Genomic DNA, 23,432 nt, shown 5'->3' on the forward strand with positions numbered 1-23,432 from the left:
TGTATCCCAGAACTACTTAATCAGAAACTCTTTAGATGGTGCCCAATAATTTGCATTTTAATATTCTCTTTACAGATTATCATGCATGTTAGAGTATATTGTATTCAATTTACATCATATACATAGAGAGTATATCATGCATGTTAGAGTATCAGGAATGTTAGAATAACATTCTTCTGGGATGTTTTCACTTCTGAAAAACATCATAATACCTTGCTTCTTGTCTTTGATCATTTTTTTCTCTCTGACGATGATGAAACATCCATTTGTTTTTTTCCCCCTTGCTAGTTGATTTTCCCTTCTTCTAGGTGCCATTAAATCTTTGAATTATAAGCAATCAGTCCTCACTTACCCAAATGACTTGAAACTTTTTGAAAACAAGCATTGTACTGTTTTCAGGAGATTGATATATCTTGCACAGATCTTATCACAGTGCTTTATTAGTAATAGCTAAGTTAATATATACTTATTAAATTAAATTTATTTTTACATAATTTTATGTTCTTACATTTTTTGAGCATGTTCATTTTGGCAAACATTGTTGGAGGTATCAGGAGTAAAATAATGAACAATGAAGACACAACCTCTATTCTTAAGGGGTAATAATCTACTGAAACATATCTAAATTGAAATAATATTTTAACCCACCATTTCTCTGAATGAAACTGAGTACAGAACATTATACCAGATACTAAGAGGAGTCATAGATGGTGCTCTCTTTCTTTCCCAGGAAAATCATCAACCCAGGAAACTCTTAGCCATGAAAAAAAAATACAGCTTCCAAAAAATATATTGTTTAACGGAAGAGATATATTGCACATTCAATCCTAAGCAATAAAAGCATAAATATGAGGGATTCAAATTTCATAGTTGCTCAGGAAAAAATTTGAAAATGGAAAATTTTGAAGGTGGGACAACCATATTTTTTAATGTATTTTTAGAGAATGTTCTTATGAAAGTACAACTCTAACTTATGCTTAATCATGAAGGTGACTCATGAAGTATGAATTGCATATAATTTTGCATACTACAGTCATATGTACATTAAAATCCATTTTAAGGTATATTCCTGCTCCTTCTTTACAAAGTGATACAATTCACAGAAAACTATCTAAGCATATTTTTTTTCTTTTAATCTTCCAGGCGATAGTTTTCCATCTTAGCTGTATTTTTCTGTGATTTCAATATCATCAAATATAGAGATCCATACATTTTCACAGCTTTTGCTTTTATTTATAGACCTATGAAAACAATGCTAGTTCAAGACTGTCTGAGCCAATGCTGATAATGATAAGTTTGGTTAATTGGATGTAGAATTTGGAAGAGTAAGTATTGAAGTTCTGTTTGAGAATGTTCTTAACTGACATTGTTGTGTGACTGATATATTTTAGAGAGAAATTTTTTATTCTAATTATTAAGTTGATATTGCAGCTAGGAGGGAACTAAAATATGTAGACTCAAATAGATGCCTAAATTCTTCAGCTGCTTCTCAAAGATCTGTAAAAAGTGTTTTGCAACAAAAGGAGAAAGATAAAATTCCATACTGAGCCATTTGTATTATGTTATTTAGACTCAAATGTCTTAGAAGGCCAGTACTTACATGACATGGATTCTGCCTCCCTGTTTAGCTACATTTGACACTTGCTCCCTCCACTTGGACACAGGGTTCCAGGCATGCTGAATATATTACTCTTTCTATTCTCTGTGCTAATTGTCTCCTGACAGAGCTGGTGCTCACTTTCCTGCAGGATAAATACATGCACTTCTATGCTCTCATCATAAAAATGACCTGTTGTGATCACTGAGTTTTATGTCAGTTTCTTTACTGGGTTTGAGCATTTAGAGGGAAGTGAGTCTGTTCTATTCTCTGTATTACCAGAGCACAACCTGAAATGTCATGGATACTTAAGGCATTTCATGAAATAATTAATGAAGCTTTCTTTTTCCCTCTTTTTTTTCCTTTTTGCAGAAGCAAAGAGGTTTCTTTAAAGAGGGCAGAGTTCATCCAAATAATGTTGGTGGATGATACATGTGTCAGCTAGGTGTGTGGGTAGTGTGGGGATTGGGAGTGAGCCCATGCATAGGGTAGGTGCTTTTGTTTGGGATTTTATACTCACCAATTTTCTTTAACCACATTTAATCAAGATATAAGATCAAAGAACTATAACATCAGTCCCTGCAAAGTAAGTGTAATGAAGTAGAAGGGAAAGGATGCTGAGGTAGAATGAACCCTTAGGAAACCTCATACTCCAGGGGTCACAAAGAAATCCACCAGGAGTTTTCTGATTAAGAGACTTCAGGAGGCCTGACCCATGGCTCCTTATATATGCTACCAATTGCTGAGTGAAATTCCCAATTCCTCAGTCCCTTACTTGCAAGCAGAAAAGAGCACATCTCCATACTTTGTAAGTAAAACTGCTGCATTCAGGGAAAACGTAAAGCTTTACGCATACTGGTTTTCTTTTAAGAATAAAGATTTTATTAACTGCAAAGAGCTTTCATGGGTGCCTCAGGAAAACTGTGGAAAGTTCTTTCCTGCATTCTGTATTTCTGGAGGCATTATATTCTAACTGATTGAGTTCCATCTGACTATGCACCATATGTCTTCATGCTTAGAATAATTTGTTGACATGCCCTTGTAATTGTGAGTTTTCTGCTTAGCTGTGCCACATCTCAAAACTATCCTCTAAGGGCAGCTGGCAATACTGCTGCTACCCACCACCAACATCATCCTCATTCCCATCCTCATTTACCATTAAAATGCCTCCCAAGTACCAGTTAGCAGATTAAATGCTTTACCAATGCTATTTCATTTAATTTTTACAAATTAATGCTATTGGGAAACTACCGATTTCACAGAAGTAAAGCCTAATGTAAAGAGTTTATTAGGAGGACCTTAGCTAATTGGTAGCAGAGCCAGCAACTGAACCTAGCTTTGCCTGACCCTGCAATCATACTAGTGATTTTCTGTAATCAAAGGAGAGGGATAATTCAAAGTAGTCCTGTACAGAACCTGCTGCATGCCCTTACATTGGGACTGGAATGTTATCTTTGTATAAGAAGAGAATTACTAAAAAATGGAAGGAGGCATATGAAAGTTTACCCTAAAATACTAAGTCTTCCACCAAAAAAACCCAACACACACACACACACACACACACACACCTCATTTTGTGGGAATGAAGGAGAATTCAATGAGGTTCTTCCAAAAGTCATATGTGTAATTTCAGGCTACACAGCATGAATTAAATGGACAAAACTAATGTGCTGAGATCCTGATATATTTCCAAAATCCATGGTCAGTTTACAATTCTGGATTTAATTTCTATCAACAAGTATATATTGTTGTCCCACACTGCACAGAAAAGAATGAAAGGTATTTGGAATACAATGATGAATAAGCAATGATTCACCTGCCAGTAATTTAAGTTGAAAAAGCATGTTTTTAAATAACTTATGATCACACAGTAGAATAACCATCATTCCAGATGCTTAAATAAAAAAAGGGGTGTGATTCCAAAGGAAGAAGTAATTCCTTTTGACTTGATTTGGATTAAGAGAAGTTGATGTCAAAAATGCCTCTAGAAGTAAATAAATTATAATGAATCGATGGCACAACTAATGAATCTAAAGAATTTTGGCTCATTCAAAGAAGTGCATAAATTCAGCAAAGCACAGAATTGTGAAAGAACTAGCAATATTTGGTAGGTGGTGAAGGAAGACAAGCCCAGGTTGATGATATCAAAAGTTTTCAGGGGTGGGGAAGAGGATGCGTAGCAGTAAGAGTAGATTTTAGTTAGATTAGGAAAATCCTTGACTACTGCAGTAAAAAGATCTTAAAGAGTTTTGACTCCATGGTGAAGACAATGCAGAATTTTATGTGAGGAGTGCATTTACAGATTGTGGCAATGGTACAAATGAACATGACTTTTTTTTTTTTAAGTAGGATGGACAATTGTTGGGGTTATTTCACATAGCAGAAAGAGATCTATGTGTTTTTTACTTGTGTTTATGAAACTTCCACATTCCTTATGCTTTTATGGAGGTAAGTTCCTTACTGGAACTTCAAACAATACTTTTTAGCACTTTGTATCTCAAACTTTAGTGGCTTTTCTAAAATATCTAAAACTACATACTTTGGACATGCTGAAAATATTTTCATAATGATTTTTATGTATCATCTCCTGCAAAGAAATCTTGTTCTCAAGGAAGACTTTCTTGACTTTTCCCTCACACAATCTTCTGACATATACAATCTCTGTATTTTAAATACAAATCCATTGTTGTACATATCACTGTGCATTTTATTTGTTTGTTTACATGTTCATTTTTCATATCTTATCCTTTCCTAAATATCCTCGAGGGCAGGTGCCATATCTAATTCTGCTCTGCGTCCCTATAGTTTGGATTACCTTGTGCACTCAGAAATTTAATGTTAAATGAAACTAATGTTGAGAATGGATTGAGAGGCTAGGTGGTAGGGCTGTCTTTGGAAAGAAACAAGAGTTCTGAATCAGAAAAGAATGAAGAAAGATTGAGAAAATCATAGCTGTGGAGGAAGAAGGGACCACATGAAGAAGATATTAACCAGGGGATACTACATAAATCAAATAATTTTTTCATGTTTTTCTCAGCTATCAGATAATAAAAAATGAGGATAAGTCAGGGAGATATGCAAATAGAACTGGAAAGGAAGCAAATAATGTATTGTATTATATTTTAATTATTTTTAAGTGATAATAGCTAATAATTGGTGATCTTTAAAACATCACAGTGAGGTACCCTCCCAAGTTTTTCATATACATCAACTAATTTAACCCCCACCATAGTCCTATGGAAGTATGAATATCATTATTACTTTAGCGGTGGAGAAGTCCAGGCATATACAATTTAGTAACTTACCATGTGGTGACAGGTGATAAATGTATCTGTCCACACTTGAACCCATCAGAATTTAGAATGTGCAATCCTCAAAAATTGATTGGGGATGCCAAATAAAATACATAAAATCAAAATATCCATAATATTTACTTTTGAGACTCACTACACTGAAATAGTTCAGTTTGTAATTGTTGATTACTTATACTTGTTAATGTGGTATGAAAGTTAATTACATACAGTTCAATTTATGATATTGCAAATAGACAGTATGTTTGACCAGGATATTATCACAATTTCTAACAGATATAAGGGCTCAGCAAATGTTAGCTGTTTATTATGATTAGAGATACCCAAACTGATTGAAAGAAAGAATACGGAGATGAAAGGAGGATTACTTCTTCAGCCACCAGAAACTCACCTTATGTATAATATCAGAATTACTCCATATATTGTTTACTGTTCATCTAAAATTTCAGGCAGCACTAGAGACAAATTTCGTTAAATATTTACTGAGTATCTACCACACGAATTCAGGAAGTTATGGGTACAATATTACTAAACAGACGTGAATTTAATAAGATGGGTCATTGTTAGATTTGTTTGCTATAAATTCTGTGTCCTCATATAGTTGTTCTTTCATGTTTTCTGCTCCTTTATTTGATACAGTCTTACATTTTTTAACCAATCTTCATGACCTTTAAATAGAATGTAGATATTGTCTTCTATAAATGTTTACCTGGTGAAATAATTATTTTCATCTTGAATTCACTATAAAGAAATGCAATTTATCACTAAGGACAGTCAGCTTAACAGTCAGCTTAAGAATCTGCATTTTGAGTTCAACATGTCAACTTTGCAGAATACATCTTCTTCCATTATTTTCCTGCTAACTGGTGTTCCTGGGCTGGAAGACTTCCACACCTGGATCTCCATCCCCTTCTGCCTTATCTACATAACTGCTCTCTCAGGAAACAGCATGATTCTCTTTGCCATTGTCACTCAGCCCAGCCTCCACAAACCCATGTATTATTTTCTCTCCATGCTGTCCACCACTGACCTTGGCCTGTCCATATCCACCCTGATCACCATGTTGGGTATATTCTGGTTCAATGCCAGGGAGATCAGCTTTAACGCCTGCTCATCACAGATGTTTTTCATTCAACTCTTCACTGTCATGGAATCTTCAGTGCTGTTGGCCATGGCCTTTGATCGTTTTGTGGCCATCTCTAATCCTCTTCGGTATGCCTCCATTTTAACTGACCGTAAAATAGCACAGATTGGAGTAGCAATCATCACCAGGGGGACACTAATACTGACTCCTATGGTGGCACTTCTGAAACGACTGTCCTACTGCCGCAGCCACGTGCTCCATCACTCCTACTGCTTCCACCCTGATGTGATGAAGCTGTCGTGCACAGACACCAGGGTCAATAGTGCAATTGGATTGACTGCCCTGATCACAACTGCTGGGGTGGACTTGATCTTCATTGTCCTTTCTTATCTTCTTATCATTAAGACTGTCCTCAGCATTGCATCCCCAGAAGAGAGGAAGAAAGCTTTTGGCACATGTGTCTCCCATATTGGGGCTGTTGCTGTATTTTACATTCCATTGATCAGTCTGTCCTTTGTGCACAGATTTGGGAAGCATGCTCCACCTTATGTGCATACTCTGATTGCCAATGCCTACCTGTTAATCCCTCCTGTGATGAACCCTATCATCTATAGTGTGAAGACTAAACAGATCCGCAGGGCTGTGGTGAAACTTCTCCACCCCAGTGGTATAAAGAAGAACTAGACTAGTTTTTCAAAATTTTCTCATCTTGGTCTTTATATAGATGAGGAAAATGCCATTCATGGATTATTCTCCATAGTAATATTTCTTCATTTAAGATTAAAGAGATTTAATGACCTAGATAATCAGTAACCCAGTTTGGGGTCAAATGTAGACTTTAATTGTTTATCTTAAATAGGAATATAGGAGTAAAAGTGTATTAACAACTAGTAAATTACTAAATTTTATATCTAAATTTGGCACATACAGCTAGCATTACCCATGACTTTGGAATTGTTCTTAATATTCTTTTCTTTATTTCCTCTGACCTGCCTACTTTTAATGTAATAACTAGTTTCAACATCAATACATGTTTTACTGCTTTGTCAGTAACATAACATTTCTTTGTCAAATATGTTTACTTTTACCCAGCTCTTTAGGGAAGACATTTAGCATAAGTATTTGGTGAAAATAACTGCTTAATTCAACTTCAATCTATAATTTCTTTGGAAGTACTAATGCCATTAGTTAAGCTTAAAGCTTAATAAATCTGTTCTTGGTTTTAGCAAATATCTTCTCATATAAATTAATTATTTTCTTTGAAGACTCAAGATAACCAGAAACAAAATGTAGACATTTTGATCTGGTTGATTTATGAGTCTATATTTGGACCCTCTCCTCAAAGAAAGTGGAAGTGGGTATGTTAGTCATGCTTTTGGCAGGAAAGCAGAAATCATACTAGTGGTTAACTCTGGGAGTATTTAATCCAAGGAACTGGATGTCTGGGTATTGGAGGACTAAAAAGGCGCAAAGGGAACACAGAAATAATACTGAGACAATACGTGCAGGATGCACTTCCACCTCTATGTGTGTGGGAACAAAGAGAAGAGTTTGGGGTCATGAACCCTAGCAGCTTGGTGGAGGGTCTTTCCAGAGCTGACACTCAGACCTCCAATGGGAGGGTGCTGCCCTGCTGGTTCTAGTACCTCAGGAGTCAGATGGCAGCCCACATGGAGCCAAGATGCAGATCTCTGTGGAGAGGTGCTTTAGGGCTGGAGCTCAAGCCTCAGGAACACAGAGGAGGCTGCCTCATGAATGTAGGACTCACACCCCTGAAAGGGGGCCCATTGGCATCTGGTTTGGTTTCTTCCAAGGGAGCATGATGACACTGGTGCTGGGAGTGTGGGTAAAGGTAAAACTGGAAAGTGGATCCAATGTTAGTAGGCAAAGGACTATTATGTTTTGGCCTTGACAGGAACAGCAAGCAAACATGAGATGCTTGTTCTTCTCGTAGCTTCCAGTCTCCTTGTGGCGTCTGCCAATTAACAGAACATGGCAGGGAACCAGTTGGGAAATGAGTGTGGCTCATGATTCCCCATCTTATCAACAGCAGTGTGTATAGAATGGTGGTTTTGGAGCCAAGATACAATAGCTTCTTAGCCAGCACAGTGAAGTAATGTGTATAACATAATTAAGCTCAATATGGCCATTACAGGGGTTTTCTTAGTTACTCTAATCTGAGCTGTTGATCATAACAGTATTATACAGTACATGGAAGTAGGGAGCACTTCCACATTACACTCCATATCTCTCCATACAATCTTCTGGAATGATGCTAGTTGACAGTTTCCAGGAAACACTAGACTTGAAGTATTCTTTGGACCAAATGGACCTACCTGATATATACAGAACATTCTTTCTTATAGAAGAAGAATACATATTCACAAACACACACAGAAACTACGTCAGGTAAAATCATATGTTAGGCCATGAAACAAATCTTAAAAAAATTATGTCAGCTCTCCTAGAGATTCTGGGGCTTTCTCAAATCTTTTGTATGGATGTGAGCACTCAAACATCTTGTTTCCTCTTATGGGTATTTCTTAAGATTGCATGCCGTCTCCTAATACTGCATAGGGAGGCTGTGTTCTGCTATCTTCCTGTTTGCTTTCCCTACCGTGGTGCTACCAATTAAAATTTGTGTGCTTTCGCCCAACCCCACAGAGTCCAACCAGCTTTCTGTGTGTGCTCACTGGCCATCTGCAAAAGCCTGCACTCTCTACCAGAGAGGGTGCACACAGGCAGCTAGCCATGGAGGGTGTATGTTGAGGTGCCTGAAGTAGTGGGAATGTCCATACATCAGATGGGGATCTGAGGGGCAGCATCCCCAGTGGCTTGTGGACTGTCTTGCAATGGAGTCCACAAAGTGGTTAAAATTATCTGCATTCCTTCTGTGCCATCCCAATCCCTGGCTGCTGTGCTCCCTGCCTCTCCCTGTTGCTGTCATGCAAATCATCTTAGTGTTCTGGGGAGGGTGAGAAAGAAGTGGGCTTTTTTTGGAAGCATCCTGCACAGCTGGAGAAGCCAGTGCTCCCTTGCTACCCTCTCACTTCCACTGTGCAGTGAGGTGGTCTCTCTTGGCACTGAACTATGCCACCTTGGGGTGGTGAGATGCAGGTAAAGCAATGTGTTCTCATCCTCTTCAGCACATCTGTTTTTGGATTTTGGGCTCCAATGTTGTACAAGAGCTTCTCCACAGGACTCCCCAAAAGGTACTGTCTGTGGCTGACTATCAAATCAATGTTCTTTGGAGGGAAGATGGTAGACAGCTCCAATTCCACCACCTTATTCACATTCATAGTCAATCCAGTACTATATTGTCTCTCCATACTTCTGTCATAATATGGTCTAAAGAGACCTGGGTCACTAGGACTCCCTACAGAGCATTACAATGGTTCACTGTGTTGATGAAATGATGAAGCCATGCTGATCACATGGGTTGAACAAGAAGTAGCCAGTAACATAACATATGCACTGCAGAGGGTGGGTGGCAACCTTCAGAGATGCAGAGGCCTGTCCCATTATTAAGACTGTCAGTGGCCCAGTGTTCTGGGAATATCTCTTCCACAGTAAAGGAAAAATACTGTGTCTTGCACTGCCCAGCACAGGAAGGATGCACGATGCTTAGTCGGCAACTTTGGGTTGTGGAGGAAGCACACTGACGGTGTTTTTCTCCCCATCTCTTTCCACATACTTGAGTATGGTCTGACTGACAATTCTTTCTGGATAAAGACAAACGCTCTAAGTATCTGTGGGTCTGAGGATTCTGGCTGGTTAAGAAATAAGGGTCTAGCCACACCCTAACATGTGAGGACAGTTGACAGCGTTGCTCTTCCCTGCCTCCCTCATTTACGTTTCTGGGGTGTAAGAGGAGGTACTCTAAGGTATGTTGCAGGTGTAGCTCTGATATACAGACACTTTAAAAAATACTCTGTATTGAACATTCTGTTACTTAATCTAATGTTAATGTGTGTGTGTGTGTGTGCTATTGCGCAAATATGGTGCTATTGCTTGTCAATTCATAGCCCACCTGCAATGATGCATTTAGGAAGTCCTCACTGTGTGATCATCTCTCTATTTAATACTTTCTGTTCATATTTTCATGGGTATTGTTCCTGTTTACTGAAGGCTGACTGCCCTCAGTATTGTGAGGAGGGGATGAGGTATCCTGTCATGGGGAGGGAGAATATGTGTTTGGCTCTTCATCTGAGCAGAGGGGTTCTCTGTTCCTCCTGGGGGTTGCCAAAGAGTTAAAGTGCAGCTCTGCCTCAGTGGCAGGACCATATATATTCATTTTTTCGACCTTTAGCAAATTTCTCTGTGGCCCTAAAATATGGTACATGGAGGGCCAGGTTGGGGTTGGTGTGATGGAAGTAAAATAATCAGATTTAAGTGTAATTCTCCAGTCCAACAGTTGGGAATTTGCAATCTCCCTTAAAGTGGCCTACAATTCCTATTCTGTATTCTCCTGTGCATATTTTCGGCTACACTTGCATCTACCAATGTTATTTTATATTCGTTCTATATTTCATGGATTCTCCAATTTAGAGAGCACTGCTTATGCTTGTATGTATATTCCAGTGCTTCTGTTAATTTAATCTTTATCCCAAACATATTTTCTCCCTTCTGTAGGGTGAGAGTAGTTGGGCATGTTTGCTCTTTCTACCTTCTTCAGGTAGTCTCCAATCTTCTTTCTTCTTTAAGAAAACATAACCATTTTATTGTGATACAATCCACAGGCAGTATAGTTAACACGTTTCATATGTAAAAGTCAATGTTTTAGGGATTTTTCACAAAGGTGTGCTGCTCTTACCAGTGAATGTTAGATCATTTTTATAATCTGGAAAGCAACACTTATCCAGGACCAGTTATAGCTTATTACTTTCCATCCTATCCAGGCCATGGCAACTACTAATCTACTTTCTCTCTGTGTAGATTTGCCTATTTTGGACATTTCATAAAACTTTAATCATATAATATGTGGTCTTTTGTTCCTGGCTTTTTCAATTAGCAGAATGTTTACAAGATTCATCCGTTTTGTGGTAAGTGTAAAGTACTTCTATCTTTTTCATTGGCAGATGGTATTCCACTGTATGGATCTATCGTGGTTTCTACAGCCATTTTTGTAGCTGATGGGCGTTTGGATGGTGGTGTTACAGTAGGTAGAGAGATAGATATGAGCAGGGAGGGGAGGAGGTCTTCTGGCTATGGTTTACATTCTCCACATTCTGTGTAAGCTATTCTCATAGAATATGTGGAGTGAGAACAGCAACTGGCCAAAACCGCTGATTCCAATAGGGAGGAGAGGTTGGCCCAAACTTCTCCCCCAAATACATTATACATTCATTGACATAGTAATCATGCACCTATGTCATTAACAGGTAGATATCACACCTTTCTGCACCATGGCAGTTTTTGTGAGAACCATGTAGCCAAGAACTCCCCTGCCAAAGTTAAGGGTGGAATAAGCCCAAACTCTAAGAAGACTCCACCTGTTCCCATGGAAACATATTCTACTTAGTAAATATTCATCCCTCTTCACATAAAAAGGCTCCTTATTGGGGGGCGGAGCCAACATGGTGGCATGAGTAAGACAGTGGGAATCTCCTCCCAAAAACATATATATTTTTAAAAATATGACAAATACAACTAATCCTAAAAGAGAGACCAGAAGACACAGGACAACAGCCAGAATACATGCACTCGTGCGAGAGCCCAGCGCTTGGTGAAAGGGGTAAGATACAAGCCCCGGCCTGATGGGACCTGCGCACACCTCCCCCCAGCACCTGGTGGGAGGGAGAGAGAGCCCAGGACTGCTAAACACCCAGCCCCAGCCACCCGCACCAGAGTGCAGACACAGTGCATGCATGGAGGGCTGGAAACTAGGGAAATAGGGGAGCAAGACCTCTGAGCGGGTTCCGAAGCTGATGCCACTGTGACAAAGAAAGGTGAGTGCTTTTTGAAAGTCTTAAAGGGACAGGGACATAATAGCTGGACGGAAACAACAAAGGTCACAGTCCAGTGGCTGGAAATTACAGGGAAAACCGGGCACACTAACCCCCTGGACAACAGCTCTGAGACCCCTCATGGAGGTAAACAGCCAAACAACCCCCCACCCCATCCATTACCCCTCCGGGCGCTGGGAAAGCAGAGAAGCCTCCTAAGGCAAGCCCCGCCCTCAGAAAGGGAGTTTTCTCCATATTGTCCGGGAAAGACACAAAGACCCAGTCTACACGCAATTACCCAACACGGGCCACTAGGGGTCGCACTTGTCCCAGTAAAGAAAGGCCAGTAGCAAGTGAAAAGTTTGGCCCTCCCAGCTGACAGTCAATAGCATCTGTCAACATGAAAACGCAAAAAAATATAATCTAGACAAGACTAACCCAGACAGCTTCAGCATCTGCTACATCTTCCCCTGAGAAGGAACCTGGGGAGATAGATTTAACCAGTCTTCCTGAAAAAGAATTCAAAACAAAAGTCACAACCATGCTGATGGACTTGCAGAGAAATATGCAAGAACTAAGGAAGGAGAATACAGAAATAAAACAAGCTCTGGAAGGACTTCAAAACAGAATGGACGAGATGCAAGAGACCATTAATGGACTAGAAAACAGAGAACAGGAACACAGAGAAGCTGATGCAGAGAGATAAAAGGATCTCCAGGGATGAAAGAATTCTAAGAGAGCTGAGTGACCAATCGAAAAGGAACAATATACGCATTATAGGGGTACCAGAAGAAGAAGGGATAGAAAGTGTCTTTGAAGAAATAATTGCCAAAAACTTCCCCAAACTAGGGGAAGAAATGGCCTCTCAGACCACAGAGGTACACAGAACTCCCATGACAAGGGATCCAAGGAGGGCAACACCAAGACACATAATAATTAAAATGGCAAAGGTCAAAGACAAGGACAAAGTATTAAAGGCAGCCAGAGAGAAAAAAAAGGTTACCTACGAAGGAAAACCCATCAGGCTATCATCAGACTTCTCAACAGAAACCCAACAGGCGAGAAGAGAATGGCATCATATACTTAATGCAATGAAACAGAAGGGCCTCAAACCAAGACTACTGTTTCCAGCACGAATATCATTTGAATATGAAGGAGGGATTAAACAGTTCCCAGACAAGCAAAAGTTGAGGGAATTTGCCTCCCACAAACCACCTCTACAGGGCATCCTAAAGGGATTGCTCTAGATGAGAGCACTCCTAAAAGGAGCACAGAACAGAACACCCAACATATGAAGAAGGGAGGAGGAGGAATAAGAAGTGAGAGAAATAAAGAATTATCAGACTGCACTTATAATAGCTCAACAGGTGAGTTAAGGTAGACAGTAAGATAGTAAAGAAGCTAACCCTGAACCTTTGGTAACCACAAACTTAAAGCCTGCAATGGCAATAAGTTCATACCTCTCAATAATCACCCTAAATGTAAATGGACTGAATGCACCAATCAAAAGACACAGAGTAATAGAATGGATAAAAAAGCAAGATCCATCCATATGCTGCTTACAAGAGACTCACCTCAAACCCAAAGACATGCACAGACTTAAAGTCAAGGGATGGAAAAAGATATTTCAGGCAAACAACAAAGAGAAGAAAGCAGGTGTTGCAATTCTGGTATCAGACAAAACAGACTTCAAAATAAAGAAAGTAACAAAAGACAAAGAAGGCCATTACATAACGATAAAGGGCTCAGTCCAACAAGAGGATATAACTATTATAAGTATATATGCACCCAATACAGGAGCACAAACATACCTGAAACAAGTACTAACAGAACTAAAGGAGGAAATAGAATGCAATGCATTCATTCTAGGAGACTTCAACACAGCACTCACTCCAAAGGACAGATCCACCAGACAGGAAATAAGTAAGGACACAGAGGCACTGAACAACACACTAGAACAGATGGACCTAATAGACATCTACAGAACTCTACATCCAAAAGCAACAGGATACACATTCTTCTCAAGTGCACATGGAACATTCTCCAGAATACACCACATATTAGGTCACAAAAAGAGCATCAGTTAATTCCAAAAGATTGAAATCCTACCAACCAACTTTTCAGACCACAAAGGCATAAAACTAGAAATAAACTGTACAAAGAAAGCAAAAAGGCTCACAAACACATGGGAGCTTAACAACACGCTCCTAAATAATCAATGGATCAATGACCAAATCAAAATGGAGATCCAGCAATATATGGAAACAAACGACAACAACAACACTAAGCCCCAACTCCTGTGGGACACAGCAAAAGCATTCTTAAGAGGAAAGTATATAGCAATCCAAGCATATTTAAAAAAGGAAGAACAATCCCAAATGAAAGGTCTAATGTCACAATTATCGAAATTGGAAAAAGAAGAACAAATGAGGCCTAAGGTCAGCAGAAGGAGGGACATAATAAAGATCAGAGAAGAAATAAATAAAATTGAGAAGAATAAAACAAAAGCAAAAATCAATAAAACCAAGAGCTGGTGCTTCAAGAATATAAACAAAATAGACAAGCCTCTAGCCAGTCTTATTAAGAGGAAAAGAGAGTCAACACAAAACAAAAGTATCAGAAACAAGAAAGGAAAAATCACGACGGACCCCACAGAAATACAAAGAATTATTGGAGAATACTATGAAAACCTATATGCTAACAAGCTTGGAAACCTAGGAGAAATGGACAACTTCCTAGAAAAATACAAGCTTCCAAGACTGACCCAGAAAGAAACAGAAAATCTAAACAGACCAATTACCAGCAACGAAATTGAAGCAGTAATCAAAAAACTATCAAATAACAAAACCCCCAGGCCAGAAGGATTCACCTCAGAATTTTATCAGACATACAGGGAAGACATAATACCCATTCTCCTTAAAGTTTTCCAAAAAATAGAAGAGGAGGGAATACTCCCAAACTCATTCTATGAAGCTAACATCACCCTAATACCAAAACCAGGCAAAGACCCCACCAAAAAAGAAAACTACAGACAAATATCCCGGATGAACGTAGATGCAAAAATACTCAACAAAATATTAGCAAACCGAATTCAAAAATACATCAAAAGGATCATACACCATGACCAAGTGGGATTCATCCCATGGATACAAGGATGGTACAACATTTGAAAATCCATCAGCATCATCCACCACATCAACAAAAAGAAAGACAAAAGCCACATGATCATCTCCATAGATGCTGAAAAAGCATTCGACAAAGTTCAACATCCATTCATGATAAAAACTCTCAGCAAAATGGGAATAGAGGGCAAGTACCTCAACATAAATAAGGCCATGTATGATAAACCCACAGCCAACATCATACTGAACAGCAAGAAGCTGAAAGCTTTTCCTCTGCAATCAGGAACTAGACAGGGATGCCCACTCTCCCCACTGTTATTTAACATAGTAATGGACGTCCTAGCCACGGCAATTAGACGAAACAAAGAAGTACAAGGAATCCATATTGGTAAAGAAGAAGTTAAACTGTTACTATTTGCAGATGACATGATACTATACATAAAAAACCCTAAAGACACCACCCAAAAACTACTAGCACTGATATCAGAATACAGCATAGTTGCAGGATACAAAATCAACACACAGAAATCTGTGGCTTTCCTATACACTAACAATGAACCAACAGAAAGAGAAATCAGGAAAACAACTCCATTCACAATTGCATCAAATAAAATAAAATACCTAGAAATAAACCTAACCAAAGAAGTGAAAGACTTATACTCTGAAAACTACAAGTCACTCTTAAGAGAAATTAAAGGGGACACTAACAGATGGAAACTCATCCCATGCTCGTGGCTAGGAAGAATTAATATCATCAAAATGGCCATCCTGCCCAAAGGAATATACAGATTTGATGCAATCCCTATGAAACTACCAGCAACATTCTTCAATGAACTGGAACAAATAATTCAAAAATTCATATGGAAACACCAAAGACTCCGAATAGCCAACGCAATCCTGAGAAAGAAGAATAAAGTAGGGGGTATCTCACTCCCCATCTTCAAACTCTACTATAAAGCCATAGTAATTAAGACAATTTGGTACTGGCACAAGAACAGAGGCACAGACCAATGGAAGAGACTAGGGAATCTAGACATTAACCCAGACATATATGGTCAATTAATATTTGATAAAGGAGCCGTGGACATACAACGGCAAAATGACAGTCTCTTCAACAGATGGTGCTGGCAAAACTGGACAGCTACAAGTAGGAGAATGAAACTGGACCATTGCCTAACCCCATATACAAAAGTAAACTCAAAATGGATCAAAGACCTGAATGTAAGTCATGAAACCATTAAACTCTTGGAAAAAAACATAGGCAAAAACCTCTTAGACATAAACATGAGTGACCTCTTCTTGAACATATCTCCCCGGGCAAGGAAAACAACAGCAAAAATGAACAAGTGGGACTATATTAAGCTGAAAAGCTTCTGTACAGCAAAAGACACCATCAGTAGAACAAAAAGGAACCCTACAGTATGGGAGAATATATTTGAAAATGACACATCCGATACAGGCTTGACGTCCAGAATATATAAAGAGCTCACACGCCTCAACAAACAAAAAACAAATAACCCATTAAAAAATGGGCATGGGAACTGAACAGACAGTTCTCTAAAAAAGAAATACAGATGGCCAACAGACACATGAAAAGATGCTCCACATCGCTAATTATCAGAGAAATGCAAATTAAAACTACAATGAGGTATCACCTCACACCAGTAAGGATGGCTGCCATCCAAAAGACAAACAACAACAAATGTTGGCGAGGCTGTGGAGAAAGGGGAACCCTCCTACACTGCTGGTGGGAATGTAAATTAGTTCAACCATTGAGGAAAGCAGTATGGAGGTTCATCAAAATGCTCAAAACAGACCTACCATTTGACCCAGGAATTCCACTCCTAGGAATTTACCCTAAGAATGCAGCAATCAAGTTTGAGAAAGACAGATGCACCCCTATGTTTATCGCAGCACTATTTATAATAGCCAAAAATTGGAAGCAACCTAAATGTCCATCAAGAGATGAATGGATAAAGAAGATGTGGTACATATACACAATGGAATACTACTCAGCCATAAGAAAAGGGCAAATCCTACCATTTGCAGCAACATGGATGGAGCTGGAGGGTATTATGCTCAGCGAAATAAGCCCAGCAGAGAAAGAGAAATACCAAATGATTTCACTCATCTGTGGAGTATAAGAACAAAGGAAAAACTGAAGGAACAAAATATCAGCAGAATTACAGAACTGAAGAATGGACTAACAGGTACCAAAGGGAAAGGGACTGGGGAAGATGGGTGGGTTGGGAGGGATAAGGGGGGGAAAGAAGAAAGGGGGTATTAAGATTAGCATGCATGGGGGGGTGGGAGAAAGGGGAGGGCTCTACAACACAGAGAAGACAAGTAGTGACTCTGCAACACTTTGCTATGCTGATGGACAGTGTCTGTAAAGGGGTTTATAGCGGGGACCTGGTATAGGGGAGAGCCTAGTAAACATAATATTCATCATGTAAGTGTAGTTTAATGATAACAACAACAACAACAAAAAAGCAGTTCCTGTGTGGTGACCTCCAATGAGTTCTACACAATGGTATAAAGGGCATATAAAAGTGTAGGGAAAGGGTTTGTTTGTGCTTATACAGAGGATCAAAGCCTAATTTGGCTAACCCGAGAATGAACTAAGATACGATATGAAAAAGAACGTCCAACATCAGCACTCTCTGGAAGACTCATGCCAGAAGATGACCATCAAAAAACCCCAACAAAGTTCCACGCGGTGCTACAGGTGTAGATGCACTCATCCCACCAGTTCCTGGACTTGACATGGGAATGAAGGAGATATCTAAGCTGGCCTGTGCATTCAGTAAAACAACAAATTTGACTGGATCTATACTGTTGGAAGTCAACCAAGAATTAGGAGAAGTGCAAATTGTAGTGCTGCAAAATCTTACAACTACAGACTATTTACTGTTAAAAGAACATATGGGATGTGAACGGTCCCCAGGAATGGGTTGTTTTAATTTGTCTGATTTCTCTCAGACTGTTCAAGTTCAGTTGGACAATATTCACCATATTATAGATAAGTTTTCACAAATGCCTAAGGTGCCTAACTGGTTTTCTTGGTTTCACGGGAGATGACTGGTAATTATACGTATGCTTTGGTTATGTAACTGTATTCCTATTATGTTAATGTGTGCACGCAATTTAATTAGTAGTTTAAAACCTATACATGCTGAAGTCACTCTACAAGAAGATATGTCAAAGAAATAAATAATCAATCTTCCCATGTTTTCTTCTGCCTGCTACTTCTATAGCTTTTCTTCTTCCTTCCTAATTACAACGCTTAAATAGAATTCGTGCCTCATATCGAATTTACCATGTATCACAATTCTTCCAAGTGGTAAAGATACCTCAAGACAAATGCTGGGCATAGAAGCCACAGGGCCTAAATATGCAAAGAAGTAAAAAACTAACCTTTTCAAACAATAAGGCTTTTCTCTCACTTACCAACTCTACATTTCCCTGTATGGCCCCGGAAGATGACTGGTTAGCCAGAGACAGGTAAGATTCCTCAAGGGAGGAACAACCTAAGACAGGCACAGTCGCAGGGGGGCCATCAGATGAGAAATTGGGGATCAACAGAGGTGAGGCTTAGAACCTCCCCCCACCTGTTCTGAGAGAAATCTGCTGCATCTGTGGATGTTTTATTGCCCTTGTCTAGCTTGGATTAACACATAGTCTACAGGCACACACCTGATCATCTACATTTGCTCTCTTACAACACTAAACTATGTTTTCTACCTTTATCTTGCATCTACCTACCTCTTCAGCATTTAATTAAAAATAATAATAATAAAGAGAGAAATGTGGTATCCACATATAAATCAAGTATAAAAATCAAATGAATATTCATATTTGAACTGACTGTTTTTAGTTCATAATGCACTATCAAAACTGAAAGTTTCTGTGATGACTGCCCTTGCACTATTCACCATGTAACTTATTCACTATGTAAGAATTTGTTCTCCATGTAAGAACTTGTTCGTTATGCTTCAGAAGATCGGAGACTGACGAAAATTAGGCTTGGGGTGGATTAATGATTATACATTGAGCATTGAGTCCCCTATACAGAATTTTATTTTTGTTAACAACCATTTGATCAATAAATAGGAGAGATGCCCTCACACACACACACAAAAAAGTACACACTTCCAATTGTAAAATAAATAAGTAACCGGGATGTAATGTGTAGCTTAAGGAATATAGTCAAAATATTGTAACAACTTGGTATGGTGATAGCTGGTACATAGAATTATCATGTATATAAATGTTCAATCACTGTGTTGTATACCTGAAACTAATGTAATACTGTGTGTCAACTACCCTTCAATAAAAAATAATTATCTAAAAAAAAAAAAAAAGACTATTGTATCCCAGCATGACTTAGCCTCAAATTTGCCTGCACTCAACTCTTGAGCTTGTATTTTCTTCTTTTCTTTAAACTCTTATTTTCCAATAAATTTCTAAAGTTTAAGTGCTTTTACATCCGTCCTTGAATTCTTTCTCACGGTGAGACCAAGAACCCATCTCTGGTAACAGCAGCATCATTGTGGAAAACACTGATTCTTCCTTATTGAGATTTTTGGCATCAGTGTCAAAAATCAATTGATATGAAATATGAGTTTATTTCTGTACTTTCAATTCTATTGCATTGATCTATGTGTCTATCCTATGCCAGTGCTATACTGTCTGTATTATGGTAGCTGTGTAGTAAATTTTGAACTGAGTATGAATCCTCCAACTTTGCTTTACCTTTTCAAGATGGTATTGGCTATTTCAGGTGCCTTACAGTTCCATATTCATTTTAGCTTGTCATTTTATGTAAAGAAACAAACTTGAATGTGATAGGGATTGCATTGCATCTATAAATCAACTGGTAAGTATAGCTATGTTAACCATGCTGTCTTCAAATTCATAAATATCGTGTATCTTTCCATTTATTTAGGACTTGGATTTCTTTGAGCAGTATTTTTGTGTACAGTGTTCTCAGTGTGCAAGTCTTATACCTATTTGACTAAGTTTATTTCCAAGTATTTTTATTCCTTTTGATGTTATCATAAATGGAATTTTTTTTGTCAGTTTCAGGTTTGGATTGTTCATTGCTAATGTTTAGAAGTGCAATTGATTTTTTATATATTGATCTTATGTTCTACAACTTTGCTGAAGTCATTTATTAGTTTTGATTAATTTTTAATAGATTTCTTAGGATCTTCTGTACAAAAAGTCAGATCATATGTAAATAGAAATAATTTTACTTTCTTCTTTGCAATCTGGGTAGCTTTTATTTCATTGTCTTCAATTGACTTGGCTAGAACCTCCAACCCCATGTTGAATACATTGGTGAGAGTGGACATATTGGCTTTGTTCATCATTTTGGGACAAAACATTCAGTCTGTCACCATTAGTATAATATTGCCTGTGGATTTTTTATAGTTGTCTATTATCAGTTGAGGAAATTGCTTTTCTTTCTAAATTTTGAGTGTTTTTATCATAAATGGATGTTGAATTCAGTCAAAAAATTTTTTCTGCATCTATTGACATGAATATGTGGTTTTTATCCTTTATTCTACTATTTTGGTGTAATATATTGTGGCATTCTCTTCTCTTGGAAGCAAACCCCTGCTTTACACGCATGGCACTAGGCAAGATAGCATGGAGTCTTTTCAGCTTGCATCTCTCATTGTGAATCCTCTGCTTTATGATAGAGCTGGAGAAAGGGTGACTGTGGTCTCAGAGCTCTCTGACTACCATGTCTGGGATAGAGTCTCTGCTCTATGCATTGAGGCTAGAGGGAAGGAAGAGCCACTGATCTGATTACATTCATGTGGGAGTTAGATTCCACAGTTGAAGCTGAGTTTGGGAGGGGGTAAGAAATACTGTGGTCTGCCCTTCCTGGGAGATACCATAGCTCTAGGCTGAAAGCTGGCTGGGATGGGGTGGGGGAATGGGGTAGGAAGCTCTATGTTCTTGGCTACACCCACAGGGAGTGGAGCTATCAATATTCTGAGCTATGGGGCAAAGGAGTGGCTAAAGCTGGTAAGGGCGGAATAAGCCCAACCACTATGATTCAATGCTGTGATTTAATAGCACTTTTTGAATAGTTTTTCATTTGCTGTATGACCTTAGGGCAATATGCAGAGAATTTAAATGTTTGTGCCCGTATCTTTTATGGATTTTCCCTGTGGAATATATCCACAGATCTCATGCTACCATTCTGAAAGTTAGTGTCTCCAATTTTTGACCTTATAGTTGAAACAACACATTGTGATGGTTTCCTGATCTTCCCAGGTTGGAGTAAACATTCTTCTTATATATTCTTATTATTCTTTTATTTATATCTCTATATTGCAACATATATGCACATTAGATTTTGATTGGTATCTTTCTTATCTACGCACTTCACTAATTATGACAATATCTCATTTGTCTTTGCTGCCCTATCATATCATGCAGTGTCTGGCCATCGTAGATACTCAATAAATGAAATAATAAATCAATGGTGATTCATTTATATGCAAGAATGATAGGTGACAGGGTCTAATTTAATCAAAGCTAAAGCAAAACCTAATAACTATTATCTGTATTTAAGAAAATGAAATAGGACAAAAAATGAATTATTGTTTTAAGTATAATTTTGGAGACTCTTGGTCTGATGGTCAGAGAGTTCATTTAAGCCATTGTCATTCATACTTTTAAAAATTCTCTAAGACTTCCATAATATTGGAATATTTCATTGCTTACTCCTAAAGAGATTAGTAATAGTTCTACTGAAAATAAAAAATAAATTTCCACCAAACTGCATCCTTCATCTACCCTACCAAATCTTCTAGTTTTTTAAATTTTAGGTCACTGATAGAAAAAACTGTATTGATTAAATACTAGTTCCTGGAAGTGATAACTAAGGAGTAGATTTTATTGCAGAAATGTTGGAGTCAGACCTCAGACTCCTTGGGAAAGAGGACTTTTTTAATGGCCCTATGGATCTGCTTGGTTTTCACACTATAAATAATGGAATTCATCACTGGAAGGATAAGCAAATACACATTAGCCATAAGGGTGTGCACATAAGGAGGTGCATTTTTCCCAAACCTATGGAGAAAGCACAAGCTATTGAGAGGGATATAGAAGATGGTAAAGCACCTATGTGGGAGATACAGGTGCTAAAGGCCTTACGCCATTCCTCTGGGAAAGCAATGCCTAGGATGGTCTTAATAATCAGAATATAGGGGAGAAGAATAAAGATAGAGTCTACTCCTGCAGTAACTATGAGGGCAGTAAGTCCTAAAACACTGTTGATCTTGTTGTCAGAACATGACAGTTGGATTATATCAGGATGGAAACAGTAAGAATGATGGAGCACATGGCTTTGGCAGAAGGACAGACGTTTCAGAAGCAGGACCAGAGGCATTAGGACCACTGTCCCTCTGACGAGGATGGCAAACCACACTTTGAGGATTCTGGAATCAGTCAAGATGGTAGCATATTTCAGTGGGTTACAAATAGCAATGAAGTGGTCAAAGGCCATTGCCAGGAGCACTGAGGACTCCATGACAGTAAAGAGTTGAATGAAAAATGTCTAGGCAACACAGGCAAGAAAAGTGATCTGTCTTGCATTGAACCAGAATATTCCCAACATAGTGACTAGTGTAGAAATACACAAGCCCAAGTCGGTGGTTGAGAGCATAGAGAGGAAATAGTACACGGGTTCATGGAGACTGAACTCAATAACGGTGACAAATAGGATCACACCATTCCCAGAGAGGGCAGTTATGTAGAGACAGCAGAAGGGAATGGAGATCCGGGCATGGGCAACTTCTAGCCCTGGAACCCCAGTCAGTAAGAAGATCAGTGAAGAGGAAGTGACGTTAGGAAAAGATGACATGATTACTATGGAAGGTAGTTCTCCTGAAATAAAATATCCTAGAAGGAAAAATGAAAACACCATTCAGCAATTTCATTGTAGTTTCTATTAACTGTAGTTAGGTAAATCAAATTGGAAATTATTCTTAGGATTTTATTATCTCCTTTTTGCTCCCAGCTTTTATTTCTTTTCTTTGTGCTGTATTGAGCTTCCCCTCCAAGATCCATCATTCTCATGTCCTGATTCACAATAGAGAATAGGACATATATATATTTTTCATCTCAGGGGTTTCCTTTCCCCTTTCTTTTGTCTACCCATACAGAGGAAGAATTGGATCAAATATGAAATACCAAGAATTTAATGGAGACCTCAAAGTAATATTATTTTTTAGAAGTAAGATTTATTATTTAATAAAAAAATACATATTTGAATATTTTTGTTAATATTAAGTGCATTATCATGGGATATTATATCTTTGAAAGATAAATAACCTTTTCAGGAAATAATTC

General features: G+C 38.4%; 1 protein-coding gene and 1 pseudogene across 1 annotated transcript; one reads left to right on the forward strand and one right to left on the reverse strand.

The window, feature by feature from the left end:
- The first annotated feature begins 5,725 nt into the window (after positions 1-5,725).
- LOC108397218 (olfactory receptor OR51C1-like) lies at positions 5,726-6,676 on the forward strand. The gene has a single exon (XM_036990993.2). It carries the CDS (start codon positions 5,726-5,728, stop codon positions 6,674-6,676), a length of 951 nt encoding a protein of 316 aa, XP_036846888.2.
- A 15,318-nt stretch (positions 6,677-21,994) lies between these two features.
- LOC108408899 (olfactory receptor OR51C1-like) lies at positions 21,995-22,944 on the reverse strand (annotated as a pseudogene).
- Positions 22,945-23,432: the final 488 nt, after the last annotated feature.

Source organism: Manis javanica, chromosome 11 (genome assembly GCF_040802235.1).
Source record: "Manis javanica isolate MJ-LG chromosome 11, MJ_LKY, whole genome shotgun sequence".
Taxonomy (NCBI): Eukaryota; Metazoa; Chordata; class Mammalia; order Pholidota; family Manidae; genus Manis; species Manis javanica.

Coding starts and splice junctions, on each gene's coding strand:
- LOC108397218 (XM_036990993.2), top strand. CDS start 5,726: ATGTCAACTTTGCAGAATACATCTTCTTCCATTATTTTCCTGCTAACT.